Genomic DNA, 21548 nt, shown 5'->3' on the forward strand with positions numbered 1-21548 from the left:
CACCCCTGCTGAGAACCAGGAAGTAGGCTTGAATGACAGTAGCACAAGTCAGGGAGGAGCATAGGTTCCTCGGGAGCTAACAACCATAGCACACAAAATTTTGCTGCCTGGTTAATTAGCAAGTTGGCCTGGATTTACCTATGGACCAGAAAACAGACCAAGCGAGTGAAAAACCTGCCCCTACTTAAATTGTACCACCTTAGATACCCTGAAACTTGGGACAGTACATCCTGGAAGCAGTGCCCCACTTTAAAAAGTTAAGTAAAAGATGGTCAAGATGAGCAAACAGAGAAAGATGCAGACCATAGAAAGTTTCTTTAGTGGCAAGGAAGATCAAGATGCACCTGTAAAAGAGGATAGCAACATTAAGCTCCTATATCCAAAGCTTCCAAGAAAAATATGAATTTGTCTCAGGCCATAGAAGTGCTCAAAAAGGACTTTGAAGATAAAGTAAGAGAGGTCGAGAGAAAAGTAAAAGAGGTAGAGGAAAAAATGGAAAGAGAAATAAGAGTGATGAAAGAGGGTCATGAAAAAAAAGTCAACAGCTTGAAAAGCTAGATTGATCAAATGGAAAAGGAGTTACAAAAGCTCTCTGAAGAAAACCATTGCTTAAAAATTAGGATTGAGCATATAGAAGCAAATGACTTTAGGAGAAATAAAGACACAAAAAAGCAAATCCAAATGAATAAAAAAAAAATAGAGTGTAATGTGAACTATGTCCTTGGCAAAACAGCTGACATGGAAAATAGATCCAGGAGAGATAATATGAAAATTATTGAACTATCTGAAAACCATGATCAAGGAAAGAGTTTAGACATCATCTTCCAGGAAATTGTCAGAGAAAATTTCCCTGATATTCTAAAAGCAGAAGGTAAAATAGAAATTGAAAGAATTCACTGATCACCTCCTGAAAGAGATCCCAAAATGAAAACTCCCAGGAATATTATAGCCAAATTCCACAGCTCCCAGGTCAAGGAGAAAATATTGCAAGCAGCCAGAAAGAAACAATTCAAGTACTGTAGAGACATAGTCAGGATAGCACAAGATCTAACAGCTTCTACATCAAAGGATTGGAAGGCATGGAATATGATATTCCAGAGGGCAAAGGAATTGGAATTACAACCAAAATTACAACAGCAAAACTGAGTATAATCTTTCAGGGGGGAAATGAGACTATGATGAAAAAGAGGAATTTCAGGTATTCATGATGAAAAGACCTGAACTGAATAGAAAATTTGACTTTCAAATACAAGACCCTAGAGAAGCATAAAAAGGTAAACAGGAAAAAGAAATTAAGAGCGATGTTAAAAGGTTAAACTACTTACATTCCTACATGGGAAGATGATACATCTAACTCATAAGAAATTTTTCAGTATTAGGGCAGATGAGAGAAATAAATTTAGACAGAGGGCACAGGTGGGAATTAATTATGAAGGGATGATATCGGTAAAGCATTTTTTTGTTTATCTTTTTTTGTGGGGTAGTTGGAGTTGGGTGACATACCCAAGGTCGAGCAGTGGATGAGTGTCTTGTGACTGGGGCCAGATTTGGGCTCAGGTCCTCCTGGGTCCAGGATAGCTACTTTGTCCACTGTGTCACCTAGTTGCCCCATGATGAAATCTTTAAAGTAAAATTGAGGGGTGAGAGGATTACACTGCGGGAGAGGGAAGGGGAGAAGTAGAATGGAGTGAAATCCCACATGAAAGAAACAAGAAAGGGTTTATGGAGTGGGGGAAGAGATGGTAGAGGAGCAGGGCAGTGAATGAGCTTTATACTCATCAGAATTGACTCAAAGACTTTAATCTCATCAGAGTTGGCTCAAGGAGGGAATAACATACACATTCAATTGGGTGGATTTTCCAAATACACCCCACCCCCCCACCCCCCCCCACCCCCCCCCCCCCCCCCGCCACGGACTTTCCCTTTGCCTAATCTCCCTTAAAGTCTTTAAGCCTCTAAAAGCCTTGTTTTAAAGGAAAAAGCCAGTCCAGTTTAAAATATGATTGAATTTCCCTTTGTTTTCTGGGAGATAAATAAGGGAAAGGTTAAAAAGGGGAGGTTAATGCTCTAGTATCCAATTTTAAATCTCACAGTTTCCCTGCAGGAAAGTAGGAGGGGAAGGGGATAAGCAGGGAGGGGTGAAAGAAGGGAGGGCAGATTAGGAGACGGGGCAATCAGAAGAAAATCCCAATCCCTTTTGAAGAGGAATAGAGTGAAAGAAGATAGATAATAGAGTAAATATCATGGGGAAGGGAATAGGGTGGAGGGAAACAGTTAACAATAGTAACTGTGAAAAAGAAAAAAAGGGAAAAAAACTGTACCAAAAAATATTTATAGCAACTCTTTGTGGCACCAAGAATTGGAAATCAAAGGAATGCCCATCAATTGGGGAATGACTAAACAAGCTGTGGTATATGATTGTAATGGAGTATTATTGTGCTATAAGAAATGACAAGCAGGATGATTTCAGAAAAATGTGAAAAGACTCATATGAACTAATGTATAGTGCAGTGAGTAGAACCAGGAGAATATTGTGCACAGTGACAGCACTATTGCTCTATGAGCAATTGTGAATGACTTAACTACTCTCAGCAATACAATGATCCAAGACAATCCCAAAGGACTAATGATGAAGCATACTATCCACCTTCAGAGAAAAAACTGATATTGATTGAACACAGACTGAAGCATACTATTTTGTGCTTTCTTTTTTTGTTGTTTATTTGTTTTTTGTGGGTTTTTTTTTTGCTGGGCAATGGGGGTTAAGTGACTTGCCCAGGGTCACACAGCTAGTAAGTGTCAAGTGTCTGAGGCCGGATTTGAACTCAGGTACTCCTGAATCCAGGGCCGGTGCTTTATCCACTGTGCCACCTAGCCACCCCGCTTTCTTTTTTTTTACTTGATTCTTTATATAAAATTACTAATATGGTAATGTTTTACATAATTGCATATGTATAACCTATATCTGATTGCTTACCACCTCAGGGAGGGGAAAGGTAGTAAAAACTGAGGTAATGAGAGAGGGATAGAATTTGGAATTCAAAACTTAAAATTTCAAACTAAATCAAGTAATAGCAATTTTATAAGATGGTCAGCTGTGAATGACTTAGCTATTTTTTAGCAATACAATGATCCAAAACAACTCTGAAGGACTTATGAAAAATGAAATCTATCTCTAGAGAAAGAACTGATGGCGTCATAATTCAAATTGAAGCATAATTTTTTCAGTTCCTTTTTCTTAAGGTTTTTTTGGTGCATTTTCTTTAACAACCTGACTAATATGGAGATTTTTTTGCATGACTAAACATGTATAACATATATTGAATTTCTTGCATTATTAAGGAGGTGGTGGGGAGGGGGGAGGGAGGAAGGGAATTTGAAAAACAAAGTTTTAAAAATCAACTAATTTTGGAAAAAAAAATAAAATTCTAAACAATATCCCAGTGATTGAGCATCCAATATTTACTTTAAGACCTCTAAAGAGAGGGAATTCCTTGTCTCCCTATTCTGGTTTTGGAAAACTAAGAATATTAGGAAGAAGCTATTTGTTGTTCTTCAGTCATTGCAGTCGTGCCCCATTCTTTATGACCTCATTTGGGGTTTTGTCAGCAAAGATGCTGGATTGGTTTGCCATTTCCTTCTCCAGCTCATTTTACAGGTGAGGAAACTGAAGCAAGTAGGGTTAAGTGACTTGCCCAAGGTCACACAGCTAGCGTCAGGCCAGATTTGAAGTCAGGAAGATGAGCCTTCTTGGTTCCCAGCAAGTGCTCTATCCACTGTGCCACCTAGCTTCCACGAGTAGTTTTTATATTGGGCCAAAATTTGCCTCTTTACAACATCCCCCACTTAGCTGCAGTGCTTAACATCCCCATAAAGTCATGAAGAACAAGGGTCACCCCTCTTCCCCATGAAATGCTAATCTGAAGGCTTTGTCCCATGTAAAATGTCGATAATTCTGGAAAGTCTTGCATTGTTCAGAGATTTCCTGCCCCCACTACTGCCCCCAAAAGACTCTACTCCAAATCATTTGAGGCTTCTCTGTCTCTTTAGTTATGAGGGATATATTTCCCTAATGGTAGAATGATTTTCACTACCTGCTTTTGAACAACAGTAAACCATTTTAGCCTAGGGTGCTCATGCTTGAGCAGCCAACAGTATACGGCCAACAAGAGATGCAAGGGAGAACATGAACTAATGCTATTTTTTGGAACAACACTGCTGAGTGACTATGAGGCTCAGCAGGTATCTGGGCCTTCTGTAAATAATAATAATAATTAAACATGTACTACTCGGGAAAGTAAATTAATTGTCTGTCTCAGTTTCCTCATCTGTAAAATGGAGATGAAAATAGTACCTACTTCCCAGAGTTGTTGTGAGGATAAAATGAGATATTTTTGAAGTGTTCTACAAACCTTAAAGTGTTATCTAAATGCTAGCTATTATTACTAAATTATTTCTTATATATATGCATATTTGTATATTTAATAATAATAATAAATTATTGTTGAAATTATTATTAGGAAAAATAACACTTTCAATGTTAGCTCATTTGTTCTTCACAAGAACTTTATGAAGTAGGTGCTATTATTATTCCCCTTTTACAGAAAAGAAAATTGAGGCTGAGAGAGGTTCCATGACTTGCTCAGAGTCACACTGCTAGGAAGTTATACGAAACTGGATTTGAATTCCAATCTTCCTGCTTTCAAGTACAGCACTCTAACCATTGTACTATCTACCTGCTTTAGAGATAACAGTAATTCCTGCTAACATTTATAGATCTTTGGAGTTGGCAACATACTTTACACACATTAACTAATTTGGGCCTCACAACAACCCTGTGATGAAGGCACAATTATATCCCTATGTTATAGATGAAAACATTGAGGTTCAGAGACATGCACCAGATCCCACAACTAATAGGTATTTGAGGATAGAATTGAACATAGGGCTCTCCAGTCCACCATACTGCCTCTCTGTATTCATATTCCTCATATCAAAATTGGGAAGACTTGTGTGGAAGGTCCTTTCTCTTTCTGACTCTGTGCTCCTATGATGGAGTGGGAGAATCTACTGGAAAGGGTGACATAAATGGATGGCCCCATTATAACCAATGTCATCTTTTCTGTTTTGAGTTAAGCTGAGAACCACCATCCCCAGATTAATTATATAGATGCTCAAAAGAAAAATGGGGGTAAGGAAGCATAAAGATTTAGAGCTTCAAGGAAAAATTAGTCTGAAAATAAATCTGTGAAAATCCCACCTGTTTTCTGTATCATACAAGAGTGATTCCCAGTGGGGCTTCCTCCTAGATTTGGGGGGAGGGTTAAGCAAAGATAGAGCTCACCTAAAGGAACAGAACATCATTGGCACCATCCTCAAAACTTTCATAATGCTTGGGAGAGAAAAAAAGAGGCCTCAGAAATCATAGGAATGAAGGAAGGAACAAAAGAAGGAATGAAGGAACAAAGGAATGAAGGAAGGAGGAAAGGAGGGAACTAAGGGAAAGAGAGAAAGAAAAAATAAAGAGAGAGATGGATGAGTAGATGGAGGAATGAATTGACAGAGAGCATTTATTAAGCTCTCAGTAAGTGCTGGCTATGGAGCTGGCTGAAGTGGAGGAGGGACCTGAGATGCCCTGCAATATAAGGCAAAAGCTAACCTATCAGAGCCAAGGAATGGTGGAGATGCTGGATGGTGGAGAGCTGATGTTACAAGGAGACATGACATGGTGTGGACTACACTGAGGCTCAAGCTTTGGAATAGACTGGGTGAAAGAGCACATAAGCTCCAGGTATGCCTTATCCCTCCAAGAACTTCACCCCTCTATCCAAATGACTACCTCACCTCTCTCTCTCTCTCTCTCTCTCTCTCTCTCTCTCTCTCTCTCTCTCTCTCTCTCTCTATATATATATATATATATATATATATATATATATATATATATATATATATATATATATATATATATATATATCACTCCCACCCTCTTTGTCCCACATTCCCACCTCTCCCCCAAGTCTCATTCAGTTTGCTAGGAGGGATTGCCAGTCACTCTGCAGAAACAGGTATCGTCTCTTGGTTTTAGAGAGCAGAGTGAGAAGTGGGCTGGCAGATAAAAGGAGCAAGAAGTTGTAATAGGCTGAGAGGGAAGGTGGAAGGACCAAGGAAAACTTTCAGGCTGGAGGGATAAGAAGCTGTTGCACAGCTCCCTAGAAGAAGAAGAAGCCTAATAGAAGAAGAAGAAGCCTAATATCCATCTCTTTGTTAAGAGAATGCAAATGATGCCTCAGTAAAAAAGGGATGGAGATCATGTAGTTCCCGCCTTGGTTTCATGCATGAAGGAAAGAACCATGCCAGGACAAAAGATCTGCCCTTGATTTACCCAGAAAGTTAATGGGCATGGGGGATTAGAACCCAGGTTGCCTGATTCCCAGTCCCAGTATTTTCCCATCACACCAAAGTTTTCCTTTTCAACTTTAGATTCCCTCCCCAGTGTGGCAAATCTCAAATGGTGCCTTGTGCATGCCTTGTGCAAATGTTTTGTTAGGATCCATACTAGCAAAAGAAAAGCTATAGAATGACCACTATCTCCCAGGTCCTGTGGGAGTCCAGGACCCTGAAGGCAGCTCAGGTGGGGTCTCCTGTGGGACTCTTGGTTCAACTCTACCCCATGGAAAGACCATATCCAAGATACTACTGCTTAGGGTTGTGATGATACACTTTGATATGAGTGCATCAATTTTTCCTGGAGAGTTCAGTTATGGTGGATGAGAGACATGGACAGTTCCACCCAAGACAGACATCTGCCTTACTTCTCTTACTTAATTACGTCTTACATCATACTCCCCTCCATCTCTAATGAAAAAATAAACTTAAATAGAAGCAGGTAGGACTCGAGTAAGACATCAGGAAGAACTTTTTGACTGGGTGAGTGATGGCACACTGAGACAGTATCTGAGGAAAGATGGAGTATCTCTAGACTATGAACTTTTTTCAAAGGGAAAGAGAACAACCTCCCAAACTAGCTTTGGTACCGTGCTGCCCAGAGGCAGGGGAATGACCAATTTGCTCTCTGGAGGGCACTTCCAGCCTTCAGATCCTATGATTCAGTCAGTCATTATTTCTCTTGTACTTTGTGTGCACACACTACTCATTTGTAGCCCAACTACAGTTTATCTCACAAAGTAGCTTGCATCTAATATCCTGCTTGAATTGCTAAATCATACAGGATATTAGAACTCTGAAGTGGCAGCTAAGCTTTTAGTGTTCTGACTCACATGTTATACACTAACATTACTGTCGTCAAGCATGCCCCACAGCCTTGCCCTTCGCCTGCTTACCCAACTCCATTAGTGCCCCAGGCCCATCATTCGCAGAAAGTAATTAGGCATGTGGCTTCCAGGGACAGGAGAATAAATTGCTCAAAACATAACTCAGACACACTCAATATGCCAGTTCCTCTCCTTCAGCCCTCCCTGCCTACATGTCATCAGTGAAGCTTGGGTGTACATTGCTTTCCTCAGTCGCTGTGCCCCTGCAAATCTACGTATGAAAATAATTTGTATATGTACCATCCAGATACACCCCCACTCACACATAGTCCCCCCAAAAGCTAATCCGCCTTCAAAGTGCTCTGTGGGTCCCCATCCACCCAAACCTATATCTCACAAGCCCCAACCAATGTGATTATTTCATTAGTCAATGAGAAGACACAATTATTCAAATCAAAGGCATTTAGAATTTGGAGGAAAGAGTAGCAATATAATTTTTCTCCCACAAATATGAGCACATTGTACCACGAATACACACACACACACACACACACACACACACACACACCATCAGCAGGAAGGATGGAATTTCCCAGGAAGCCTATGTGAAGGAGCACACACATGTGACCAGAGCATACATATGGAAGAACAGCTCACACTTCCATGCTATAGGACCACCAACATCTTCTGATGATGTTGTCATGTTTCTTTCATTGACATGTTGCCTTCTTATTATTAAGTGTGCTTCCTGCTAGGTATTCCATTCTATTGAGTCTCTGTTGCTCTCCTCTGTTGCATAGGCATCCCATGTTTCTGTTACTCTCTGCCTATCCCCTTCCAAAGGGGCTACCTCTTTCTCGCAGGAGCAGAAGTAAGCTCTGTCCCTCTCTTTTAAGATAACCCAGAGCCTATGGTCCAGCTTATCTCATGAGAAAGGGAAATCCTTCACATACCCAGTCACTGGATAATGAAAAATCCTTAAAGGCTTCTCTTTCCATGAGAAGAGGGAGACTAGTCAACTCCCAAGATATTATTTGATGTTATTTTCACCATATATTCCCAGAGTCTTAGCCTCTATGGACTAAATGATTTTAGAGTTAGACAAATGGCTAATTAGAGCCCCCAGATATTTAATTTGTCATTGAACTTTTTCTTCTTACTAGCAAGATCCAAATCCTTGTCCCAAATCTCTATCTGTCTTATGGTTAGAAAATCCTTATAACCCCAGCTTAATTCATAATTACCCATCTGCATGCCTTCAAATCATCTCAGGAGCTGCCTTCCCAAAAATCACATCAAGTCAATAAGCATTTATTAAGCAATTACTATGTGCCAGGCACTGTACTAAGAGCTAGGGGTATAACAAAAGGCCAAAAATGTCCCTGGCTTCAGGTAGCTTCCAGTTTGATATGGAAGACAACATGCAAATAGCCTTATAGATGTTGACTGAGTCAGTGCTGCCAGGTTTGACTCCCATGGTTTGAGCCATCTTACATGTAAATCAACTCCTCCTTCCTCACTGGCTTACATTACCTCAGAGCTACTTTCTAGAATCATTGAACTGCAAGGGCCCTTAGAAAAAATCTGGTTTAAAGCCTTCACCCTAGAGAAGAGGCCCAGAAGGGTTCTCAAGGCCACCCAGGAAATTAGTGCCAGAGTTTGCTCTATATCTAAGCAGGGCTTTGTCATCTATGGCATGGGGCATCTAAGTGGCACAGTGGATAAAGCACTGGCCCTGAAGTTGGGAGGAGCTGAGTTCAAATCTGACCTCAGACACTTACTATGTGACCCTGGACAAGTCACTTCACCCCAACTGCTTGAAACATCCCAAGGTCATCTCCAGTTGTCTTGATATATATCTTGCCACAGGACCCAGATGACTCTGGAGGAGAGTGAGGTTGGTGACCTTGCACAGCCCTCCCTCACTTAAATCCAATTCACTGCAAGACATGACATCACCTCCCAAAGTCATGGTCCTCTTCTTGAATGAAGGAAAAATAACCACAACATCTAAGGCACATTGTCTTCCTTATTAGGGCTCTTCAGAAACCCAAGCCCTGCCAGTCAGTCTCTATGACTGATATTTTCAGAAACTCCATCAGGCTACGAATCAATCATCAAAACTAAGCCAGTTGCCCCACCCCTGCTCCTGGAAAGGGAGACCAGGACTCCAACCTAAAATTCTATGTCAATCACATCTTGGTAGGACTATTCTGTAAGGACAGGCAGGCTGCCACATCTGCTATCATTTGGGGGTTTCCAGAGGTACTGGCTGTCTAGCCAGCTCTCCCTGTGGGTCTTAAAAATTAGACAGTATCTCAAGGCACATGTGTAGAGGGACCACTCACATTTCTGATGCCATAAAGGATGGCAGTATTAGAAGGGGCTTTAAAAACTACCTAGCCCAACCTCCCAGCAAGAATCCTTCCTGCAACATTCCCTCCTGCTAGTTATCCAGCTTGTGCTTGCATCTCTCCAGGAACAAAGAACACAGTTTGAAGGGACACATTCATTTCTGCATCCTAGCCTGTCTCAGGCTTCTCCTTCCTCCAGCTTTTACCCAATCTTGCAAAGGCACATCCTCACCATCCCATCTCAGGGATTTTTGAAACTGAATTAAAAGGACCTTAAGCATCAGCAAGTCCAACCCTCATTTGACAAAGCAGGAAAGTGAAGCTAAGAGAGAAGGGGCTTATCCAAAATCAATCAGCTAGGGAGCAATGGAGTCAGGGCTGGCCTCTGGGTCTTCTCCTTCCTAAGCCAGAGCTCATCCGACTCAGCTCCACTGCCTCTCAGGCACTAGAGTTATAAGTGAGAAACTTTATTCCTGTGACCTTTGGAACCAATGGCTATAATTTCTTCTGGCTCAACATTCTCTAGAAGACAAGGGTTCTGCCTAACTCTCTGGCTCCCTCTACCAATTAAATTTTGGCTTTCTTTCAGAGAGATTATTTAAACTAATCAAGATAAGATTCTGACTTAATCTTTCCCCTAAATAGACATTCCTTACCAAAAGAGTTTGTATATGCTTCCCCAAAATATACTAGAGCATCTGAGAAGAGCTAAAGACACTGTTATTTCCTCATCCCAACATAGTTACCAATCACTCAGCAACAACCATACACTGACATTATCATTAAGTATGGAAGGACAATGCTAAATAGTGGGGTACTGAAAGATTCCTCACCCTCATGTATGAGCTGAACTTTGAAGAGAGCCAGGGGTTCTAATAGATGGAAGTGAGGAAGGGATGAATTCCAGGTAAGAGGGAACACCTGTTCAAATCACAGAGCCAAGAGATGGATACAAGGTCAGTTTGGCTGGACCATAGAGTACATAAAGGGATTTTCTTTGCAATAAGTCCAAAAAGGTAGGTTTGAATCAGGTTGTAAAGGGCTTTGGATACCAAGCAAGGGAATTTGTATGTTATCCTAAGATAATATGAAGCCTTTGGAATTTATTAAGCAGAGAAGTAACATGGTTCCAACTGAATGCTTCAGGAATATGGCTTTAGGGGGCAGCTAGGTGGCACAGTGGATAAAGCACCGGCCCTGGATTCAGAAGGACCTGCGTTCAAATCCGGCTTCAGACACTTGACACTAGTTGTGTGACCCTGGGCAAGTCACTTAACCCTTATTGCCCCAACACCCCCCAAAAAAGAAAATATAGAAGTCAAGGAATATGGCTTTAGTAGCTATGGGGAGGAGGGACTAGAAAGAGAAAAGAGATCAATTAAGAGGCTATGCCAACAGTCATCCTCAAAAACCTTTAGCAGGAGGACCACCCGGCTGGAGAAGTGTGCCACGTCTTTGTGTCATCTTAAATTAGAGGTATCGAAAGGCAGCCTTAGCCCAGGACTAGGAAATCTCAAGCTTGATCACTCTTTTAGGTTAAAGAACAAGAATCACAGAATCCTTGGAGTTCAGACATAGAGGGCAACTTGGAAACTGCCTCGTCTAACCTCCCAACAGGTGCAGGAATCTTCCTACAGCTTCCCCTAAGGCTGGTTATCTAGCTTCTGCTCATATCCCTCCCGATACCCTCTACATCAATCTTATTGCTGGACAGCTCCAGCCATTAGGAAGTTTCTCCTTAATTGGATACAAAAATCTGTCTGCTTTAAACTTCTACCCATCAGAGGGGGTCCTACCTCTGAGGTTAAGCAAAACAATCCTAATCAGCATTTCTTCCCTCCATAGGACGAGTCCTTCAGATGGATGGAGACAATGGTCATGTCCTCTCTCCCCCAGCCTGCCCTCATCTGACAAGACTTCCAGCCTTCATCCCTCACTATCATCATTACCCTTCTCTCATCCAAGAGGCTTCTCAATGGGGACAATGTGGCACAGTAGAAAGAATGTCCGTTGGAGGGATGGAGAAGCCAGGAATCCAGCCCTGGTTCTTTTATTAAGTCAGGGTGACTCAATAACATCATTATTATATTATGTTATGAATGACTTATGAGTGACTTAATAATTCATTCAGTTTCCTCATCAGCAAAATGAAGAACTTAGATTTCTAAGATTCCTTCCAGGTCCAACATCCCATGATCTCTGATAGGATGACAATTCTCGGCATGGCATGGGAGTTTATCAAGACACTATCCTCCATTTGAAAGGGGGAAATGTTGAATCATTAACTCTCCCCCCCCCCATTTCACTGAGGTCACCTCCTGTTTTCTTGTGGATTTCTTTTTGAGAGATGGAATGGGAGAAGGAGTTTTTACTGGCATCACAACTTAAACAGCAGAAAAATATCCAGTTATCTAATTGGCAATTACTGTCTGCACATTTCACCGCATGCTTAGAAAATAGCAAGGCAGCAGAAAGCAAGCCAACCGCAGTTCAAGAGAGCACAGATGCAAGCTATTATCTGACCAAGAGACAGTCTCACATTCAAGTGCCCCAAAATGATTACTGGAGAGCTGGGGGAAAACCTCCTCCCTGCCAGGGGCCCAGAAGAAGACTGGAGAGAGCAGGCTCTGTCACTTTAAACTGAGGCACCAGCTTTCTCTGGAAGCCCTGGGTTCCACGGTCTGTCTTCTCAGATCTAAGCCCCGAGAATTCATTTGTGAAACTGATTTAACAGTCTTTTGAGAACCCAAATCAATACCATGACATTTAAATAAATAATCCAAATGGCAGCTCCCATTTCTCTAACATTTAATTCTCAAGTGAGAGGCAGCAGCCTGGGATAGTGAATTCTGAGCTGTCCTCAGGGGACAGGAAGACCCCAGTTAAAGTCCTGACTCTGGTTTGTGCTAGTTTGTGTGGGCCCAAACAAGTGGAAGATCTCTGAGACTCTAAGTTGTGGAGAAGGAGCTAACCTGCATTCGTAAAAAGAGTTTCCTCTTCTGGGAGTTCCATATATGTGCTAATGAAATCATAAGTCCAGCCTTTATCTCTCAGTTTTAAAAATGCTTTCCCTACAATTGAGGCAGTGAGATGATGGAGGAGACAGAGGACATGGCCTGGAGTCAAAAAAACTACTCTTGGATTTTATAATCTAGGATGGTGATAAGACACAAAGACAGGTCTTCAAACCCCACCACCACCCATAAACCCCTTAAATTTCACACAGAACCAGGTCCATCTTCATCCTCCTCAGACTCACCCAACACCCCACAGCCCTGGCACAATGTGCAGGCCAGCTGTGACCAGGCGCCCACAAAACCATGAACTGTGGGGAATTTCCCTGTGATGTTAAAACTGCCAGCTAATAGCTTACCCTCTTGCAGTGACTTCTGGCTGCCCAAAATCCCCTACCAAGGGTGCCCCATGGTACTGCCCCCACTGGACCGCCCATCTTCCCTGGGAGTATACAACATGCTCTAGGTTTCTTCTTCTCCCCTTTCCTAAAGCTGGGTTTTGGGTTTGGTTTGGGTTTTTTGTTTGTTTTGCCTGACACCCAGAGTCATTTGTTTATTTGTTTCTCAAGGCCAACACCCCTACCTAAAGGTCTTAAATCCAAGTAACCTATACTAGGAGAGGATTTCCAGCTAGAATGGGGCACAGCAGGACATTTTTATTTTCATATTAAAGGGAACAATGAATCTGCTGAGAGAAATTCGGTTCCAGTGAAACAGAGCGGAAAGAAGTCAATTATGCTCCATTAATTATTTATCAGTTGACAATAACCGTGGTGTTATTCCCTGTGAAAGAGACCTGGGGAGAGGAGAACCAGAGGAAAGAGGCAGGACAGCAGCCATTGTCCCCTAACAACACTGCATCAGGATCAACAAATTAGCCCTTTGGACATCTTGGGGAAAAGAAACTGGCATTTTCTATGAACAGGGCCTGCTCACATTCCCCCACCATCACCATTACCACCAACAACGGGATGTAATTATTGACTTAGTGCCCCCTGGGATTCAGTTCATCTCACTCTCTCTAAAGAATAAATTAAATGTGGGGCTGTAGGCTGATTCCAGGCTCATAAACCTTCCATCATCATAAGCCACCTATCCACCCACTCACACACCCATCCCCAGCCTCTTAACAGCATATTGGACCCTTAATAATCAAAGGGAATATTTTAATATTCATTTTAAAGGCTTTTTCCCAACAAAAACCATATTCATGTTATCTGATGGTTTATTTTACCCTCAAAGTCAATTTCATTAGATTATGAGTTCCTCAAGGGCAGGGATTGTCTTTTGCCTCTTTTTGTATCCCCAGAGCTTAACACAGTTCCTGGCTCATAGTAAGTGTTATAAATATTAATTAGTTGATTGATTGAAAATACTCAATGAGGGGGCAGCTAGGTGGTGCAGTGGAAAAAGCACTGGCCCTGGATTCAGGAGGACCTGAGTTCAAATCTGGCCTCAGACACTTGACACTTACTAGCTGTGTGACCCTGGGCAAGTCACTTAACGCTCATTGCCCCACCAAAAAAAAAAAAAAAAAAACACAAAACCCCAAAAAACAAAAAACAAATGAAAGTACTCAATGAAATAAAAACAATTTTTTTAATTTTAAAAAAGAAAGTACTCAATGAATATGTAAACTAATAATCCAACCTACACACACACACACAAACACACAAACACTGCCCTGCCTCAGAGAAGAAATGCTTATTCCCAAAGCATTTCCATATTTTATGTCTGCCTCCTTTTATCATCTAAGTAACCGTATGATGTTAAATAATAGGATCATGGTACTTAAAGATGGAAAGCAGCTTAGAGATCATCTGGGTCACCCCCTCCCCCCATTTTAAGATGGAAGATGAGAAAATTAAGGCCCATCGAAATGAAAAGACTTGCCCAAAGTCACACAGGGAATAAGTTGGAGCCAGGATTGGAACTGAGATCTCCTCACTCCAAATCGAGTGTACTCTCCACTCTGCCATGGTTGCAAAAGCAGGAGCAGAAATAAGTCCAGCCTCCCACCTTGTTCCAGATGGAAGTATCCGCCTTTCCTTCTTAAACTACCCTCGCTACTCCCACCAGGTTACCTGTCTATCATCTTCCTGGCAGAGCTCACCTGCTCTTACCTGTATCTATTTGTGCTGACCATACCCTGAAGAAGCCTTGTTCCAACAGGATACATGTTCTAGGTCAGGGATTCTTAACTGGTCAGAAAAAGTGATACAAGGACACTCTCAAGGTCTCTTCGAAGAGCTTTGGAATTGATTAGTAGACATGGACCCCCCACCATGGCATGCCCTCATCAAAGAAGGTGCTGTGCTCTGGGAGCAAAACAAATTGCAGTAGCTCAAAAGAAACATGAGATGTGCAAATTTAGAGACATCTCCACTCCAAATATTCATATGGACCATTTGTGCCCGACCTGTGGTGGAGCACTGAGAACTCATATTGGTCTGATCAGACACAGTCGGACACACTGGACCCTGACCCCAACATAGTGATGTTATTTTAGTCCTCTTCAAGAACAATGGACAACAACTAATCCTGATTCCCTTACTAGAATCCAACCATCACCTCATAGGATTCATGGTGTCATGGGTAGAATCTCACCATTGTAAAGGATTTCAGAGATCACTTAATCCAATACACTTTAAGACAGAAATTCTCCCTAAAATATGCCCAATGAGAAGTCACCCAGCTGTAAAGAGCTCTAGTAAAGGGCGGGGGTGAAAAATCACTGCTTCCCAGGGAAACCCAATCTACCTCTGCATAAATCTGGCTCTTTCTATTTGTTTGTTTGTTTCTTTATATGGAACCAAAATAATAATAATAAGTAATAGTGGTAGAGATAACATCTGACATCTATTTATATAACACTCTATACACTTCACCTCGGTTTACCCTCACAACTACCACACAAAGTGGATGCTACAGATTTTTTTTGGTGAGGTAATCGGGGTTAAGTGACTTGCCCAGGGTCACACAGCTAGTAAGTGTCAAGTGTCTAAGGCTGGATTTGAACTCAAGTACTCCTGACTCCAGGGCCAGTACTCTATCCACTATGCTAGCTAGCTTCCCCGATGCTACAGATTTTAATAGAATGATATTACAGGAAACGGAGACTAGAAAGGTTGAATTGTTCTAGGTAACATAGCTGATAACAATACTAAAAGGACATAGTTGACTCTAGGCTTCCCCCTGCCTCTAGGTTCAGTGCTCTTTTTACCAGCAAATCTCAAACTTTTTGGTCTCAAGATCCCTTTATACCCTTAAAATTATTGAGGACCACACCCCACAAAGCACTTTTGTTTATAAACCAGTGGGTCATAGCCAGTGGTCTGCTGATAAATGTTTAACAACCAGCTCTCTGAGGAAAAAAGGATACACCACACACTTTTAGGTTTAATTTGTGTTATGAACATTTTCCCAATCACTTTCTTTTTCTTTTCTTTTTTTTTTTTTGCAGGGTTGGGGGGGGGAGGGGGTTAAGTCTCTTGCCCAGGGTCACAAAGCTAGTAAGTGTCAAGTATCTGAGGCCGGATTTGAACTCAGGTCCTCCTGAATCCAGGGCCAGTGCTTTATCCACTGCACCACCTAGTTGCTCCCTCCCCATCACTTTCTTAAGTTAGATCATTAATAAAACAAGAAATCAAGCCCTCATGTGTAGCATTTGCCTATTTCTGAGGTATAAATTCTCATATGTAAATTTAACAATCAGCTTCACTAGCCAGTTTGAGCTGACTGCAGTAAATCCCTGGTTATATCTATCAATATTTACCATATTAGAATCTCTTAGCATTGTGATGAAAATAATTTTCATCACCATGACTGCGTGAAATTATCTCAGCAATCCCCAGGAATGCCCAGACCATACTTTGAGAACCTCTACTCCATACTCAACTGCCTCCCTGTATTTCCTTATATTGAGGCAAAGTCTGCTTCTCTGTAGACTCCACCCATTGGTCTTACTTCTCCCTTTTGGAAGCCTATAGAATAACCAGGACATCAAATGCCAAATTTGATTAATTCTGCCTCCACAACACCTCTCTCATTAATCCCTCATTCCCCTATTCCCCACTCCCCTGGACTATTGCAATAGCCTCCTGGCTGGTCTCCTTGTTCCCAGTGTCTCCCTTCTCCAGAAACTCATCCTCCACATGGCTATCTTAATGAAACTCCTAAAACACCAATCCGATCATGCCTCCAGCCATATACACTCAAAAATCCCCAGTGGCTCCCTATTGCTTCTAGAAAACCATGCAAAACTCTCAGCCTAGCATGTAAAGCCCTCTACAGTGTGGTTCCTACCCACCTTTTCAGTCCTGTTTCATATTACTCCCCTTCAGGAATGGCTCCCTGCTAGCTGTTCCCTATACATGACATTTCAGTAAAGAAAGACTGGATGACCACCTGTCGGGTACGGTATGGTGGGTATTCATTTCAAGGGTTGAGCTGGATGACTACAAAGGTCCCTTCCAGTTCTAAGTTCTGTCATTCTGATTTCTGTCTCCATGCTCTCACACAAGTACCACCACCCCCAGCCCCACCATCTATTGGTGGCACATACCTGTAAACCCATCTACTGGGGAAGGGTTGGCTGGTAGATCTCTTGAGTTCTAAGCCACAATGGGCTAAGTGAGCCACACTGAATTCAGCATTAATATGGGGAGCCCTCTAGAGTGGGGAACCACCAGGTTGCCTAAGAAAGGGCAAAGCAGTCCAAGTAGGAAATGGAGCAGGTCAAAGTTCCTGTGTTTCTCAGAATGGGAGCAGGCTTGCAAGTAGACCCTGCGCATCCAGACCGGGCAAGATAGGGTGATCCAGTCAGATAGATTGATTGATTGAAAGACAGATAGATGAATAAATAAGTGAATAAGTAAATAAGTCAATGAACAAAAGAATGGATAGATAGATGGATAGATAAATAGAAAACAAGCATTTACTAAGCAACTACTATGCGCCAGGCACTGTGCTAAGTAAGTACCTTACAAACTTTATTTTAGTTGAACTTCACGATAACCCTGTGAGATAGGTGTTTTTATTTTCCCCATTTTACTGCTGGGTAAACTGAGGTAGGCAGATACACATTACTCCAGCACAGATAGAAGACAATAGAATGTTTGTAGAAGACAAGTTTTTTGCCCTGCCCCTTGTGTACATAGGGGACAGATGGAGTTTGTTTAAACAGATATTACATAATCTAAATAATCTTCATCCTATTCCACACACATCAATTGGGAACCAGTCTTCAAAGCCCAGTCATGAGCTGTGTATATCCCTTCCCACTCACACACCAGCTGGGAAAAAAGGTCAGGGCCCTCAAGACTATAGGCCATCATGTGAGCTGTTTTCTTTGAAAAGCCTGGAGAACCCTCTTTTCTCTTTTCTCTTTTCTTTGCCCATTGAAAGAAACGACATTTCTTGGCCTCAGACTATGGAGTGGGAACATTCATGACCAGATCTCCCAATGTCAGAAGGCATGATTCTCAGAGGGAATTTCAAGTGAGTCAGAAGTCCAGACCAGTCCTGGGATGCATGCCCACCCCCCCCTCTCTTCCTCCCTCCCTCCACAGATAGATAGATAGATGATAGATAGATACACACGCATATGTATAATATATATATATACATATATATGCCACTCTACTCTGATCTTCCGACTATAAACCAGTGAGAATAACCAAAGAAGAGCAATTACAGATAACTAATGAAGGAGTTTGAAATCTAATTAGAGAATAGAGAATCAGAGTCATAGAATTGTTAACTGTTAGGAATCTTGGACACATTGGGGAGATTGTTTACAGAAAAAGAGTCACCTTTTCACGGACTATCTTGACCTTCCTAATCTTAAAGATCTACCTCTATCTACCCAAACTAAATAAATTGGTGCCAATTTATCTGACTTCAAGCTGTACCAGGCAACCGAAAAAGCTTAAGGCTAGAGCTCTGTGGTGTTCAGGATGCGGGATGGGGGAAAGGAGAAAGGGAGAATTCAGAGACTGTCAGTGAGTCAGTTCTTAAAGGAGCATCACCTCACTTACCCCTGTCCTGGTAATGGGAGAGAGTCCAAGTGGCTAACCCCTGGGAATGCCATCATGTTTATCCCAATCTGGAGCAGGGCCTGGTCACAACTGTCTGGTCCCTGGAAGGAAAAGAGAATGTGCTTATGGGTGACAGTGTGGACCAAGAGCACAGAGGCAGGTCAAGAAATCAGTGACATTGAACACTGGGGGACTTTGGAAACAAAGTGATCCAGTCCTCTCTTCTTACAGATGACAAGAACTAAATCCCAATGACTTTCATTTATTCCCCCACCCCCAACACTGGAAAATCCAAACTGAGATATATTTTCTACTGTAATGTACTAGAAAATTAAAATATTCTTACTCTGAATATACTATTAGTGATTTCTCTCTTTTTTAAAAAAATATATTTTCTTAAGATCACACAGAGAGTTAATGGCAAACTCAGGACTTCTAACCATCTTGGGCACCATCTTGACCTATAAACTTTCATTATAACATCTTCTTTGTTGAGTCATTATTTCTAGTTTGGGCTACCCATTAAGGTCCTGTGTCTCCTGTCCCAGGAGCCCAGCTAAGTCAAGAGTCCTGCAAGCCGAGAGGACTGATATACTATGAGGAAGCCTGCTCTTCTCCCAGAATCCTTGCCCTGACACTAACTGAATGTGCCCCCCTGACTGAGTTGGTCTAAGCCTCCACTTTCTCATCCATAAGATGGGGGATGTTTTCCCTACCCACTTCATGAGGCCACCTTGAGGTTTAGAGTAAAACTACACAGAGCAAAATTCCTCTCAGACCCAGAGGATCCTGAGTGTTCTTTTTCTAGAGTAGCCCTATCACAGTTCTTCATGCAGGCATGAGAGCTCAGACACTGAGTGATGGATTGGCCTGTAATAATGCACTCTGGAGAAATTCCCCACCCAGCTGAAATCTGCCTGCTCCCTGAAGATCCATGTGGAGAACCTGTAATGCATTAGTGTCTTCTTAACGTAAAATTCCCCAGATTTCCTCTACCATTTTCTCTTTAGAGAATGTGATTTCCTCTCTTGAAAAACTTGTGGCAGAGCTCATTTATAAGACAAGCTAGGTCTTCCCTCTGCTGAAGTATATAAATTGCTGGGGGCCTGATCCCTATTACTGGGATTTCAGAAGTTACAAGAAATGGTTTATCTCCAGACATGTATCCTACAAGTTTCTTTCTTTCTTTTTCTTTTTCTTTTCTTTTCTTTTCTTTTTTTTTTTTTGCAATGAGGGTTAAGTGACTTGCCTAGGGTCATACACCTAGTAAGTATCAAGTGTCTGAGGCCAGATTTGAACTCCTGAATCCAGGTCCAGTGCTTTATCCACTGCACCACCTAGCTGCCCCCTTATCCTACAAATTTCAATCTAGAAGGGACCTTAGTCCAATTATCTCCTTTATAGGTTCAGAGAAAGTAAGTGACTTATCCAAGATCACAATTGGGACTGAAACCCTAGATGTTCTTCCTCCAGGCCAGGCCTTTTGCCATCACAATGCCCTGCCTGCTTCTCACTGTGAGGCATTTGGGGTTAAGTGACTTGCCCAGAATCTCACAGCTAGTAAGTACTGGAGTTGAACTCAGGTCCTCTGTTTCCAGGGTCGGTTCTCTATTGACTGTGCCACCTCGATGCCCCTCACTGAATCCTTAAAAGTGCATCTCTAAGGAGATGGCCCAGTTCCAGGGTGGGGCCACATACATTTAGAAACTCCTCCCCTACAACAAAAAATTCAGAAAACTCTCAGAAAAATTCCTGATTTTCAAGAGGATCAACTCCCTATATAACAATCACCTAGACCCTCTCCAATCCTGGTGCCCAAACACTGTTCTTTCTCTCTTGAATTCTCTATTTCTGCCATTACCATGATCCTCCCATTGATCTTAACTCTTGGTTAGACCTCATTAACCTCAGTTAGTAGGTCATATTAATTCTGCCTTACTATCAATACTGTTATATTGATATATCCTGCCTACTGAATTAAAGTCATTCAAGCATTTATTGGGTATATATGCTTTGCACCACAAACTGTGATAAATGGCAGATACAAAGACAAAAATGGAAAAGTCCCTGCTCTCAAGGAGCTTACATTCTAGGGAAACACCAAGAACATAGATGATATGGTCCTAACATTTATATAGAGCTTACTATGTGCCATGCATAGTGCTTTATAAATATTATCTCATTTGACCCTCGCAATAACCCTGAGAGGGAGGTGCTATTATTATCCCCATTTTCCAGATGAGAAAGCTGAGGCAAATGAGGTTAAATGCCCATGCCCAACACAGCTAGTAAGTATCTGAGACCAGATTTGAACTCAGGCCTTCCTGATTCCAGAACCTCAAGCAATTTTGTGTACATATACAAACTTGTTGTTTTCCAGTTATTTTTTAGTTGTGTCAGACTCTCCATGACCCCATTTAGGAATTTCTTGGTAAAAATACCAGAGTGGTTTTCCATTTCCTTCTCCAACTCATTTTACAGATGAGGAAACTGAGACAAATGGTGAAGTGACTTGCCCAGGGTCACACAGCTAGTAAGTGTCTGAGATCAGATATGAACTCAGGAAGAGAAATCTTCCTGACTCTGGGTTCAGCACTCTATCCATCTCACCACCTAGCTGCCCATACAGTATGTTGACAAAGGCTTAAAAAATGCATTCCTGGGGGCAACTAGGTGGTGCAGTGGATAAAGCACTGGCCTTGGATTCAGGAGGACCTGAGTTCAAATCTGACTTCAAACACTTGACACGTATTAGCTGTGTGACCCTGGGCAAGTCACTTAACCCTCATTGCCCTGCAAAACAAACAAACAAAAAATTCCCTCCCTTCTTTGCAAAGGTGGATTATTATGGATGTGAAATACTGAATATGT

General features: G+C 41.9%; 1 protein-coding gene across 1 annotated transcript in view; it reads right to left on the reverse strand.

Moving 5' to 3' along the window:
• The window catches only part of INSC (INSC spindle orientation adaptor protein), a 168199-nt gene that overhangs the window by 98822 nt on the left and 47829 nt on the right, over positions 1-21548 (reverse strand). Inside the window, exon 2 of the mRNA XM_043973282.1 lies at positions 18678-18778. Within this exon, the coding sequence (XP_043829217.1) occupies positions 18678-18733 (56 nt within the window). The 5' untranslated portion in view covers positions 18734-18778. The remainder of the gene's footprint in view (positions 1-18677; positions 18779-21548) is intronic.

This window comes from Dromiciops gliroides, chromosome 6 (assembly GCF_019393635.1).
Source record: "Dromiciops gliroides isolate mDroGli1 chromosome 6, mDroGli1.pri, whole genome shotgun sequence".
Lineage (NCBI taxonomy): Eukaryota > Metazoa > Chordata > Mammalia > Microbiotheria > Microbiotheriidae > Dromiciops > Dromiciops gliroides.